Source organism: Fundulus heteroclitus, chromosome 14 (assembly GCF_011125445.2).
Source record: "Fundulus heteroclitus isolate FHET01 chromosome 14, MU-UCD_Fhet_4.1, whole genome shotgun sequence".
In the NCBI taxonomy this organism is placed as follows: domain Eukaryota; kingdom Metazoa; phylum Chordata; class Actinopteri; order Cyprinodontiformes; family Fundulidae; genus Fundulus; species Fundulus heteroclitus.
Window position 1 is genome coordinate 9,640,148 of NC_046374.1, and position 13,173 is coordinate 9,653,320.

Genomic DNA, 13,173 nt, shown 5'->3' on the forward strand with positions numbered 1-13,173 from the left:
TTTTTTGCCCATTCTGTGAAAATAGCTCAATCTGTTAGATCAGTTTTCAAGGTTAAACATAAATTCTTCATTAGGATTGGATCTAGACTTTGACTGGGCCATTTTATCATGAATTTCTTTTGATCTAAAACACAAGCTGTGTGTTTGGGCTCGTTGTGCCTCTGGAAGGTGAACCTCTGCCCCAGTCGCAGCTATTTTCCACCTCTATCAGATTTTCTTCTAGGACTGTCCTGTATTTGGTTCCATCCATTTTCACATTTGCTCTGACCAGCTTCTCTGTGCTTGCCGAAGAGAAGCAATGCCACAGCCTAATGGTGCAACCATCACGTTTAATGGTGGGGATGGTGTGTTCAGGATAATGTGCCAGTTTTCCTCCACACAAAGCATTTTGAAGGCATTTATCAAGCATGTATTTTTTATCTTATCTGACCAGAGCGTATTCTTTTGTGTGTTCGCTGTCTCCTATACATGACTTGTGTCAAAACAGGACTTCTTATAGTTGTCTTCTGAAAGTGTCCTTTTTATTCCACTCTTTCATACCAGATTTTGAGATGCACACAATTATTAACTTCCTTCTTTAACAGATTCTCCCAACCGCTCTGTGAATCTCTGCAGCTCATCCAGATTTACCACAGGCTTCTTGAATGCCTCCTCTGGTCAATTCTCTCCCTGACCAGCCTGTCAGTCACATAGACAGCCATGTATGGCTAGGGTTGTGGTTGCACCATTTTCACATGGTGGATAATTGAGCAGTCTTCTGAGGCCTTTTAAGATCAGTTAGGTTTACCCTGAGAGTAAATGACTCACTGATGGACCCTGTTAACTAAATAGTTTCTGCAGAGGATATTTGCGGCACTGGATTTTCTTTAAGCGTAAATGGGGGCTGAATACTTGAGGCTTGCCTCTTTTTCAGATTAAGGGTCATGAAGTTCAAGGAGTAGAAACCCATCTGCAAGAAATTACAATTTTTCTTTTCTGTGATTATCGCAAAAGTCATATATGATGAATGTCTTCTTTTATTTCCTTCATTCTCCAAAACAAATTCACTAATGTATCCCCGTAATTACAGTAGATCAACGTTAAATAAAGCAAAGCATCAAGAAATGCCCACAGCGTCCGATAAACGCATCGCTTTCTCACTGTTTGCGTTTCTTTCCTCGCTAATCAAGGTCCACTGAGCTCTGGTAGTCCAGCACGCTTCTGGCGCCCGTGCATGTTTCCAGTGGAATAAATCAAAACGCATTAGAAACAACCAACAGCAGGCCACACATGTGTGGATCCCCCCCCCACTGTCACCGTGAAGATGGATTGAATAATAGGCGAGCGGTGACGGGACGCTGCAGCTGCAGGACAGCAGATGGCACCGCTGCGCCGTTCCTGCGGATCGTTCTTGGCTCCTGACGCGTCCACGTTGTTCACACAGCCTGCTTTCGCTCCAGTTCCCCTCTCCGCGTCCCACCCTCACTCTCTGCCTCTCCAGCTTACGGTGTACACCTATCTGTCTCCCACAAGCATCAGCAGCCTTTCCATCAGTCTCCGCGCTACTACGGCGCAAAGGCATGGCACCTCTGCGCCCGGAACGAGCGGTCTCGGCCGCTGCGAAACTCTGCATCTTCCCGCTGACCGCCTTGGCGTTGTGGACGGCGCTGCCCGGAGCCGTGCGTTGTGACAGCGGGTCTTTGAGCCGGCGCGTCGGGGAGGATCGGGCGTTTGACGCGGGCGGCGCGGAGAGAGGCTCCCCGGCGGATGCGGGGAGTGCATCCCGCTTCAAGAGAGCCGCGTCCTGGGATAAACAGATGTCCCTGATCAGCAGCTCGTTTGTGCTCAAGGGAGATGCGACGCACAACCAGGCGATGGTCCACTGGACAGGAGAGAACAGCAGCGTGAGTACCCTGTCCCCTCCTTCCCGTCCCGTCACGATCCGCTGGCTTGCCACCATCATCCCCCCCCTCCCTCTTTGTCACCTTCCAACATCCATCAGCCCAGCTCAGCCTCAGCGAACACCCCCAGCAGCAACTTATTGTTCTGGCTGTGTCTTGTGACAGAATGCTCTTAGAGCAGCGGGCACATAGCTGGTTTTTACGCGTCCAGGTGCTCCACCTTGACGCGCAGTACAAGGGCTTTGTTTTCACGTCGGGGGCCAACTGATGCCCAAATCCTCTGTCCAAGTCACACGATGCCTTGCTTACTGGCCCCTTGTCTGTCATCTCGGATAACTGCCAGAATTCGGCGTGCCATTTGGGTTGTCTGCGTTTCACTTTAGATTAACTGTAGAGAACACTACTTTGAATTCACTTGCTTCATTCTGAGCGAGTCTAGCACGGATGCGTGTGGGAGCGCACGGAGCCCGTCTGGAGACGAGCAGCGCGCACCAAACAGCATCAGAGCCATGACAGAAATTGTAATGAAGCTTTGTTTGCAAGCGATGCTGGATTACTTTGCTTGTTTAACAGCCTATATGGAGAGAAGGATAATGGACGCACAGTGCGTTTCAAAAGCATTTATTCCCCTTGAACTTTTTAATATGTTATCACCACCACACATTGGAATGTCATGTAAAAGACACTAGTTGGGAAATACACGGAAAAGGACACATGGTTTTCAGTTATTTATTTATTTATTTGAAAAATCATTTGAAAAGTTCAACCATGCTCTCATCTAAAAGATTCCATTGTTGCTCTGGCTGGTCGGTAAACCTGTGAGGTCGACATCCGCTTCAGTCCCACGTCTGCAGCCTCTAAGAGTTTCCTTTAAATATTGTCCTGAATCTAGTTCCCTCCATCAGCCCACCATCTCTGCAGCTTCCCTGTCCCATCTGAATAAAAGCAACCCCACAGCATGATGATGCCATCACCATGGCGCCGCCCCGCAGCATGTCCATTCTGCATGTGAACCAGAAAGTTCGGTATTTGTTTCATCCGATCAGAACACTTTCCCCCCACATTTTCCACGTGTCTCCTGTGGATTGTGATGAATTTGTAATATAATTCAAATATACTTCTTTCAACAACGACTTTCTTCTTGCCGCTTATGTTGAATAAAGTCGTAATTTGTGATATTCAAAACTTCACAGTAACTGTAACAGTTTCCTGTCAACAAAGAGTCTCACCTGAGCAGTGGCTCTCTGAGGCTGCTCTGTGGTTAACATAGTCTTCCCAGCTGCTCCTTGTGAGGCCTGTCCGTTTAGGGGGACACCCATGTGTCGGTAGGTTTACAGTTGAGCTCTTTCTATTTCCAGATGGTGGATGGAAAAGAGTTCTGTGAGATATTGTTTGCTAACCCAGCTCTGCTTCATGCTTCCCTGCAACGTTCTCCCTGACATCTCTGCTGTTTTCATCACGATCGTCAACTGATGTTGACCTTCGAGAAAGCGCTGGATTTGTACTGAGTTTAAATTATGCACAGATGGAGTCTGTTATTTCAAATGATTCCTGAAGGCAATTGGCTACACCTCATTTTATTTAGGGGTATCAGATTAATACCTGAACATAAATATAAATATAATGTTTTACTTTGAAACAGAAACATCATATCATCCAGTTTTCTTTTCCTGCCACAACACACTTAAGCTATACTTTGTGTTAGGGAGACGTATAAAATCCCAACAATGGTTACAGTTTGTGGTATAAAGTGATAAAATGTGGAAATGGTCAAGGGGTTTGGATACGTTTGCAAGGCAGTGAATCTTCTCCTTGTGTGCTTTCGCTGTCTCGCCAAAATTCTAGACAGATGCTCCAGGAGTCCCATCCAGGACTGATCAGGGATGCTGGCAGAGGCACAAACACCGCATGTCGTCTTCTTCCACCTCTACACTGATATTTGGAGGCTATCCTGATAAATGGAAAATGCATTTTTGACAGTAGAGCTTTTTTTTTTTGCTCCTTTTGGATGCAGTCTATGGAGAATGTTGTAAACAAGTGGCGTCTTTGTGGATGGATATTGACAGACAACCAGGCGGGGTGTGTGAGCGGCGGCGGTGTCTGCTGGGGACATCACTCGCGCTCAGAGCCGTTTTGTCTGCGTAGCCGCTGTTGTGCTGGCACCGCTCGCAAAGCAGGGAAGGAACGATGAGTCTGGGGAAAAAAAAAAAAAAAGATGAATCTTTGCTGGATTGAGACAAATTGTTTGGTAAATAATGTGACAGGGGCAGACAACATATTATGGGAGTGTTGGCAGATGCAGAAGGGAGTTTAAAGCTGCTTTGGGGTTTGATTTAAGAGCAGCAGAGAAGGTGAAAGAGCTGAACAGAAGCTGGAGATTTGGAGAATTAGCAGAATACAACCGAGGAACTGCTTTGAATGCAAATTAGTGTGAAAGGAGATCTGCTTTTAACTGTTACGTTTTGCATGCCGGAGCTTTTTTTTAAAGTAATATGAGATTTTAGTGCCGCTGTTTTTGTGTCGGGCACCTAAGCCTGTGATGCTTATACTGTAATTGAGCATTTTTCCTCTTACCGTGTGTGTCTCCTTTTGGCGGCCCCCTTATCCAGGGGTCGTCACAGCAATCAGTACAACATGCACACAGACTTTGCAGAGTTTTTACATCAGATGCTGTTCCGACGCAACGGGGATTCAAACCTGGTTCCCCCATATGAAATATAGGGACTGATCCTGCTACAACACAGAGGGACTGTTTTTCCTCTCAACATGTACAAATGTTTCATTGTTTCCCATTCACACATGCATGGATCTTTTAAATTGGCCCTATAAGCTTGTGTTGTATTGCTGATCCCACATCGATCAGCTTATCAGGGGCTTGAAGAACCTGGTCAGCCTCTTTTCCAGACAGGACACATTTCCCTTTCATGTATGTCTGAACATTTAGTTTTAAATTGATGCAATCCTGTTTTGACCTTCGTTAAATTGGGAAATATGCTCACATTCTATTTCTTGTTGAGAATTTGAAGAACATAATTTTCTAAATACAATTTTTTCAGGCACTCAGATTATTTGCAGTCTTTTGAAAGTGGTTTAAAGCAACCATTATTCCATACTTTCTGAATAGTGGTTGCTTTTTCACTAAACCGTTTTCTTGGTCTTGACCTTGTCGCAAACAATTTATTATTTTTTTTTTTCCTTTTTGAGTACTTTCCCACTGAACTCTTATAGCATTGTTTGTGTCTGGAAGCTTAAAGTTCTACATACCTGGTCAGAAAAATGACCTAAACTTTCTGAGTTCTGACTCACAACGCCAAATTGTCGCCCTAAACAAAATGTATTTAAAATCACCATCTGTTATTGTGTGCTGTTAGCTTTAACTCTCATGAAAAAGGAGAAATAAATTGTTTGCAGATTGTGTTTGTGACAACAAATGGTATTTTTACTGACCACAACAGTTAGCAAATCCCATTCAATTCCCAACTTGCAATAAGACGCCCAGCTTAAGCAGGAAGTCATTCCCTGATATAAATTCCAACTTTTGAGACAAATCAAATGTAGCATTAAACACAATGTAGGTACCACATTACAATGTACTACCTAAAAGTGCTAGAGTGCCTTAATGCAGCATTGAAACCCTATGAACTCTCCAACATTCCCATTGACTCAACCAACAACAATGTATTTTATTAGGCTTTTATATGATTGACCAGGAGTTTCCTAAGAATGGGGTAACTCCTGGGGGTCGCGAGATTATCCAAATGACGATTTGGTAACTTACTAATGATTCAGATTTCTGACTTTACAATGTCAGAGATATAGGCTACTTGTTTTAATATAGCCAGTGTATGTCTTTAATCATAGAAAATTACGATTTTCTCAAAACGTTTCAAAAACTTTTAAACATCAAATTTGTGAAAGTGTCCCTTTTTGTCATTTATTTTCAATCTAAAATGGCCTTACTACTACAAAATTCCTTTTAAAATTACAAGAATATAGACACACTCATTTGCACATCATTTCCTGCTCATCATTTCAAAATCCTAACACTAATAATTTGATGCTGATTTGCTGAATAAAATTAGTATTTTGTTATTTGTGAAACTGATACCAAACTATAACTTCACAAAATGCTCAACATTCTTCATTTTAACGCAGGGTGAACACTGCTTTTTTGCAAACGTTGTCCTAAAATGACTATGTTATTCGCGCAATGTTTTGAGTTTGTTTCTAGTAATTTCCAAAAAGAAAAAAAATAATGGTTGCAGTTTGTAAACCCATGTGATGGACCAATGCAAAGAAGGAAATAACTTTAAAGTGAAGGAAAGAAACTATACACTGTTTCGATTTTTTTTCTGCAAATGTGAAAAGTGTGATATAGAATTTTATGTATACACTTATATTTATAATTAACTTAGAAACGTTGCACCTAAAAATAAAGAATCAGCAGCAAACATTAACCCTGTGTTAGAGGAAGACGAGGATAATTCTACAGCACAAATGATGCTGTCCACTCCCAGGTCTAAGCTTATTTCTCAAGGAGACAGCCTTGCTGTGGCAGGTCCTAGACTCTGGAAAAACCCGCCTCTGAACATTAAATCTACTCAAGCTTTGGAGCATTTTAAATCACATTTGAAGACTCATTTCTATGACCTGGCTTTCAGTACACAATGACCCAAATGTTTTATTTCATAGTTGTTGTTTTTTTTAGATAGTTGTTTTCATCTTTCTTTTTCCGTTTTTGTGTTTGATGGCTCTTATTCTATTTTTTCCCTCTGGTGCTTTTAATATTGAGCTGTTTTGCTGGTAAAGCACTTTGTGCAGCTAGAGCTGTTAGAAATGTGCTGTATAAATAAATTTGAGCTTGACCTGGACCAAAAAACACCACGGTTTGAAAATGAATGGTTCCTGCTTATGGTCAAGCTAGCATTAGCTTGCACTAGCAGTTTAGCTAGCTGCTTTAGGAAAACAGTGAAGTTGCAGGTTAAAACTCTCCCCAGCCACTTAATCAACGTTAAGGCGGCTTATATTTTTTACATTCGTTTCTATTTTCCCAGGCAGACAAATATTGCAAAGACAGTATTTGCTCTTGTTGCTCAGCAGTTCGTTCAGCATTGAGTCGAATAAGAACTGCTGAGATTGCCTGCTCCTAGTGGGTTAAACAGTTTTGATCAAACACGTTTAGATGACACAGCAAATACAAAAAGGTTTGAAATTAGTATTTGTTTAAGTTTGAGCTCAAGTTCTAGTTTAACGTAAGCCTAATGTTCCCTAGTAGCTAAGAGCTATTGTTGAGGACAGGGTGCAGCTCAAGAATAACTTATGGGAGTATAATGCATTGGCATTTAAGACTTCATTCAAGTAATAAAGAACTGACATTCTGATGCTGGACCTGCTGTCTGTCTTGTGGGGAACTTCCTCCATCTTTTTTTTTTTTTTTTACTCAAAGCAATGAACCCGCAGGGATTCTTGTGCCCAGTCTCTCCTTGCCTCCAGAACTCCAAGCTCGACTTATACTCAATTAAGTGCGTGTGTACACTGAAAGGTCGAAAAGAGTGAGTTCATCCCGGTCTAATAAACACAGAAAAATGGGGCCATTCAATTTCTCTGTGGCTGACATTTATGAGCAGTGTGCAGATTGATGGAACGTAAAAATTAATCTCCTCCTCCTTTCTGGTTTCATTAAGTCAGTTTTCCGTCTTTAAGGTTCTACATGTAAATCTCCGATGAAGGGGTCAACAGCTCAGGTGGCTTCCGTTCCCACATCGCTCTCGATAATGTTTGGTCTGACATGTGATGGGAGCTGACTTCCATCTCATAGACTCCAAATCGCTTTAACAGGAAGACGAATAGCTCAAACTATTTGACGGTGAAAGTGCTGTTGTGTAAAATAGTTTCAAGTAAGCTTTCCTGCATCCCTTCGGAGGGGACATTCACTCTTCTTTGGCAAGCCCTGATTGGTCAATTGATGGATGAGGCCACAGTACAGCTTTTCCTCAGGCAACCTCCAGAGGAGCGCAGAGTGTGTGCATAGATGTGTGCGTGTCAAGGAAAGATAAGGAGGCGTGGCTTATTCGACAAAGATTCAATACATTTTCCAACAGCATCAGCATTTTAACCCCAAAGCGGCACATAAAGGATTTCTATCGAATAAGTTGCAGGGAAAATGTAAAGAGGAATCATTATTACATAGATTTTCATGTAACTAATTTTGCGGCTGTAATTCTTCTAACTAAATGTGCATCTGAGCTGTTTTTAAAAACAATTTCTTCCATGAACAATGAGGTAGAAGTAATCATTTCGAGAATCAAATTATACTCGCCCTGAAAACCTTGATTAGTGAACGCAGTTAACCACCCACAAGGAATAGGACGTTTGCAATTTTTGTTGCAAACGGCACATCTTGGAGGATGAGCAAAGAGCGTAGCAATGGTGACAAGTGCTAAAATATGAAAGATAGCAAGTATCAGAAACAGTTATTAAGACAAAGATAGTGTGGTGTGCTTAAGCCCCTGGACATTTCAAATGTCATTATGGTGAACTACTTGGTTTTGTCACACAACCACTTTATTCATACTTCTCAGTGGCCTGTATAAAGGAAAACACAGCTGCTTCATTTAACTACAGGTAAGTGTTTATAACCACAGGCTTTAAGTCTGAAAACACTGAACCGGTTTGGGTTCAGTGTTCGGTTTGGGTTGTGACAAAGGTCGCATAGTAACTTGTAGCTTGTAGTTCCAATGGGATCTGTTGGCTAATTCCCTGGTATGTTGAATGTACACCAAAGGTGTCGCAGTGGCCTGATGTTGGAATCAGTGGGTATTTAAGGACACCCAAAGACATATCCTCCTTCACCATGTTGTAAAAAAGTACACTCCACATTCTAGGACTTTTCTGAGCAACATGCTGAAAAGTCATGAAAAAATATTCAGCTATTTTTTAAATCAAAGGTTTTGGTCTTTTGTCCCACATGTGTGCTCACGATGTGGACATGCTTCATTGTATTTATTTCACCACTGTCATTTCTGAGACATACAAATCAGACACCTGATTCACGTGCTATTAGCTTTCATGATAAATACTGTTTAGGGTTAGTGAGTAAGTTTGGCAGACGGCAATAACACGTCTGCTGTCGTTCTTCTCCCTTTTAGTTTGGTTTCAGCTGACTTAAATAACACAGCTTACATAAAATTCCACACAAACATCCACAATGTAAGATTGCGTATGACACATTGGGCTTTCTGGTATGGCAACATACATAGCACGCATAATTTTGGCTTTCAGAATATCACTGAAACCATTTTATTTGCAGATTGGGTGGGACCCTCGTTAGGGCCAATTCATAACAAAGTTGACCACAAGAGACAATAATATGAGTTTCTGCATTTTCTAGAGTGCAGCCTTTTTTTTAAGTCTATTATGCGTTTCAAAATACTCAAATGATTTAGCACACCACATTAAGTGGTAAAGCGATGTGGCTTGAAGCTCGTTTCAAATTATATGTTTTGAAATGACAAAGAATGTCACTTTAAGTCTCTTTCTTCTACAAATCCTTAAACTTTATTGTTAAAATCTGCAGAAATTAAATGCATTTGCTTAACATCTCTGTTATTCTCGAGCTGGCATTTAAATGAAGATATTTTAATAAGTGCTGAAAGTGGTAAACAATCTACTCTAGTTTTAAAGAGTTAAAACCAAATCTTCTTAAAAACCTTAGTATTTGCACATCTTAAATTACAGTGAGGGATTTGGGTTTGATGTTCAAATGCATCAGGAAATTAGGCAAGGCAGCTGCGTGTATTTGCTTTTTACCATTCTTGCACAAGGTGATTCACATTGATTTACAGGAAAACGAAGGAAGTGAGATAAAATATACATTAAAGACAATAAATATATAACAATGTTAGTAGAATTTAAGTGTCACATAAATATAAACACATATTAAAAAGTGCATTTGAAACCGATGAATGGCTAAGACTGAAAAAGTAGTCTTGGCTCTTTATGGAAACAATGAAATATATCCAGTTAAATCAAATAAAATCTGCAAATTTTGTTATAGCTTGACTACCATTTAGTGAAACATGTGCACAGAACATACCTGGTAACTATTGCGCTAACCTCAAAACTTAAATAATTTATTTTTAGAGTTTATGTCAATAACTGACGGAGTGGGTAAAATTTTGCTGGGCGTAGCTACAGGGTGTCAATTGGTCCAAATCCAGCTACAACACAACCACAAAAGAACCAAAAACGCAATAGTTTGCAGTTGTTTATTTGTAAATTGAAGAAATGCAGGAACACAACAGCATCCAATGACAAATAAACTTCATATCATATCCATTTTCCTTTAATAAATGCACCACTGCACTGTTTAGGCATGGAACCCTTTGTTTTAGGTTTTGAGATGCTAATAGGCTAGTTAAGTCGTAGACTTCACATAGTTGTTAGAATTGCCTAGGGTATTTAGGTTTCTTGTACGCTCTGTGGTCTTTAGCCTCATTGGGTATAGTTGCACGCTGATATTTAATCTTGAAAATCTAGGGTCAAAGCAATTCTTTTTTTCTTTTTTGCATGAAGTCAAATGAGATTCTGACCCTCCCACTCATTGGTATTATAAACACACTGACTCACTGTATGTAATGAACTGTTCATATGATGTGTGTGATAAGTATACATATAGTAAGAGATACTGTGGTTCTCAGTAATTTGAACTAGGAGAACCACACATATTGAGCAAAAGTGGCATGAGATGGGACCCTTTAGGCGCTCCATATGCAATCGTTGTTAACTCAGGCTCATAGTTGCCAGATGACACCAAGTTTTCCATGTCAGCCAAATAAGATTTGAACAGCACCAGGCAATCCCAAGCACTTTTCCACTCATTTGGTCAGTGTGTTATAGTCAACCGAGTCAAAGACAGCATGGAGATCTATTAATACCAACACACCACGTCATTTTAAATGCACTGTATGACCTTTAAGACAAATGTTTAAAACCAAAAAAGCCGTCTCAGTGCTGTGGCATGGTCAAAAGTCTAACTGAAAGGCATTGGAAGTGTTGTTTTGAATCTAAGGAGTAAATTTGTTATCCAGAGTAACATAAAATACAGTACATGCCATTTATTTACAGAGAACCTTGGGTCCCAGAGGACATTTTGCCAAGGCTGAAGCTGTATAACATGAGACCAGCTTTCTGACGACTGAGGAGAGCCTTCACCACCGAAAGAACTCTCTTTGTGTCTGCCTTTCTTCTCTCCGAGTTGTTGGCCAGCCCTGGGGGACCCAGAGACACGCTCTTCTGCCATCTATTTCTGTCTTCTTTGTGGCGACAGAATGCATTGCTCTATGTGGGCATATATATATATATATATATATATATATATATATATATATATATATATATATATATATATATATATATATGAAATACACATGTGTGAGTGTTTTTCCCTGATGTATGCATTTGGAAACTGGTCTGGACATATAACAGGGTTTGTGAATTTCATGTGCATCGATTGTTTTGGGGAGAGGCATGTCTAAGAAGCGACACTGTGGCTGTACCTGTTATGGAAAAAAAATCTGCGAGCACGTGCTCTGCTGATCCCTGGTGGGCTCTCTGGTGGTAGCCTTAATGATTAATGAGCGCCAAAAAGGGCGCTGACAGACCAAACTCTCGGCCCACCCTTAACCCCCATGTGGGAATTGTGAATAATTTCTGCCATTTCCTGGTTTAAGAGCTCTCCAGGGTCAATTCTGACTGTTTCAAAGCCTTATGGGTTTTTTTTTTTAAGCTAGTGTTGATTTCCATTGTGTCTTCACAGTTTGCTCAATGGCAGCCTGATATGTTAGGCTGGATAAAAAGGATGATGACTCTGTATTGTCTGTTTTTAATTTCAGATATAGATGTAATTAATCTGTTGCAGGGAAACGCCTAGCTCGGAGCAGATGTTTGTTGTCGGGATGGTTGAAAGAGCTACACAGATGCTGCAACTTGAGTGTAAAATTGTGGCGGTCCATGCAAGGATGCTTCTGTGACCGCTTTACAAGTCTGCGACTGCTATGAGAAATAAGGGAAAGGTGTTGAAATGTCTTACTAAGCAGTTGCCACTAGAGCTCCAACTAGTGGCTTTTACTGGATTTGTCAGCAGAGGTATCCACGAGATGTAGCAAGATGTAGGGACGGTATCATCCTTCACAATCGTCTGCTGAATTGCTACGGTTTTTAAGTGTTCACTGCTGGGTAGGGGGTTTCCTCTCCTCTTTTTTCTACTGGGTTCAGAGAACCAGATCATGATGCTGGTAATTGGTATGGTCTGCACCCTCGACCACAACCCACCATCAAAGTTCCCAAGCACCCTGAACGTGATGTCTTATTCCTCTGGTGGTAAATGCTCAATCCTCAGACGCTTTGTCAGCAGTTTGACCCCCGCCTATTGTCATGAGATATGGATCATCACTGAAAGGACGTGATTGTGGATGAAAGTGAATGAAATGAGCTTCCTTCGTAGAGTGGATTAGTTCAGCCTTAAACATAGTGTGACCTCCATCATACAAAGAGAGCTTCAGGATTAGGATGCCCTCTGGAGGTTTTTTTCAGGAGAGTCCCACTTGGAGACCTCAGGGCATGCCCAGATCTCGCTAGTGGGGGAATGTTTCCTTTCTGGCCTTGAAACTTCTTAGGATGCCCGAGGATGAGCTGCCTGAGTCTCTTCCTCCTGGATCTGTCACCCGTCCATGTTATAACCGCATATAAGAAGGCAATTAATGAGCGGATAGGTCCAGACGGAGCTGAATTTTTCAGTTTTGCGGTATGCACGTTTTCTCCGCGCATACAAAGCAACTCTCTGGGTATAATCGCTTCCTTTCACATACCAAAACCCTGCAGGCGAGAGAGAGACCGGTGTCTTTAAACGGCTCCTAGGTGTCAACGTGTGCTCGCGCGGCTGTTTTTGTATGTTTCCATGATGCCCTGCAATATAATTGTCCGTTTTAAAAATGTAAACAGTCATTAAGATGAAAAACCTCTTTCACAAGAGGGCGTGAGGCTGGTTGTGTTGTCGAATGCTGAGAGAGGCTTCAGCCCGTCCAGCAACGCCTGAAAAGGATTTAAACACAGAGTCAAGCAAAAACAAAATTGATTCCATGACATACTTTTGATTCTGGTGCTCCCCTTGAAGCAGACGTTCACTTATCAACAAAAATCTCAGTTTGGGAGCAAATCTAAATGTTTACCTGTATTACGACATCGATCTTTGTTTTTGCTGTAAGACACAAAGAAGAAAGCTCTTTTAAACCTC

At 41.4% G+C, this 13,173-nt stretch overlaps 1 protein-coding gene across 1 annotated transcript in view; it reads left to right on the forward strand.

Moving 5' to 3' along the window:
- Nucleotides 1–1,301: 1,301 nt before the first annotated feature.
- sorcs2 (sortilin-related VPS10 domain containing receptor 2) overlaps nucleotides 1,302–13,173 on the forward strand; it is a 413,959-nt gene continuing 402,087 nt past the window's right edge. Inside the window, exon 1 of the mRNA XM_036146243.1 lies at nucleotides 1,302–1,883. Within this exon, the coding sequence (XP_036002136.1) occupies nucleotides 1,560–1,883 (324 nt within the window). The 5' untranslated portion in view covers nucleotides 1,302–1,559. The remainder of the gene's footprint in view (nucleotides 1,884–13,173) is intronic.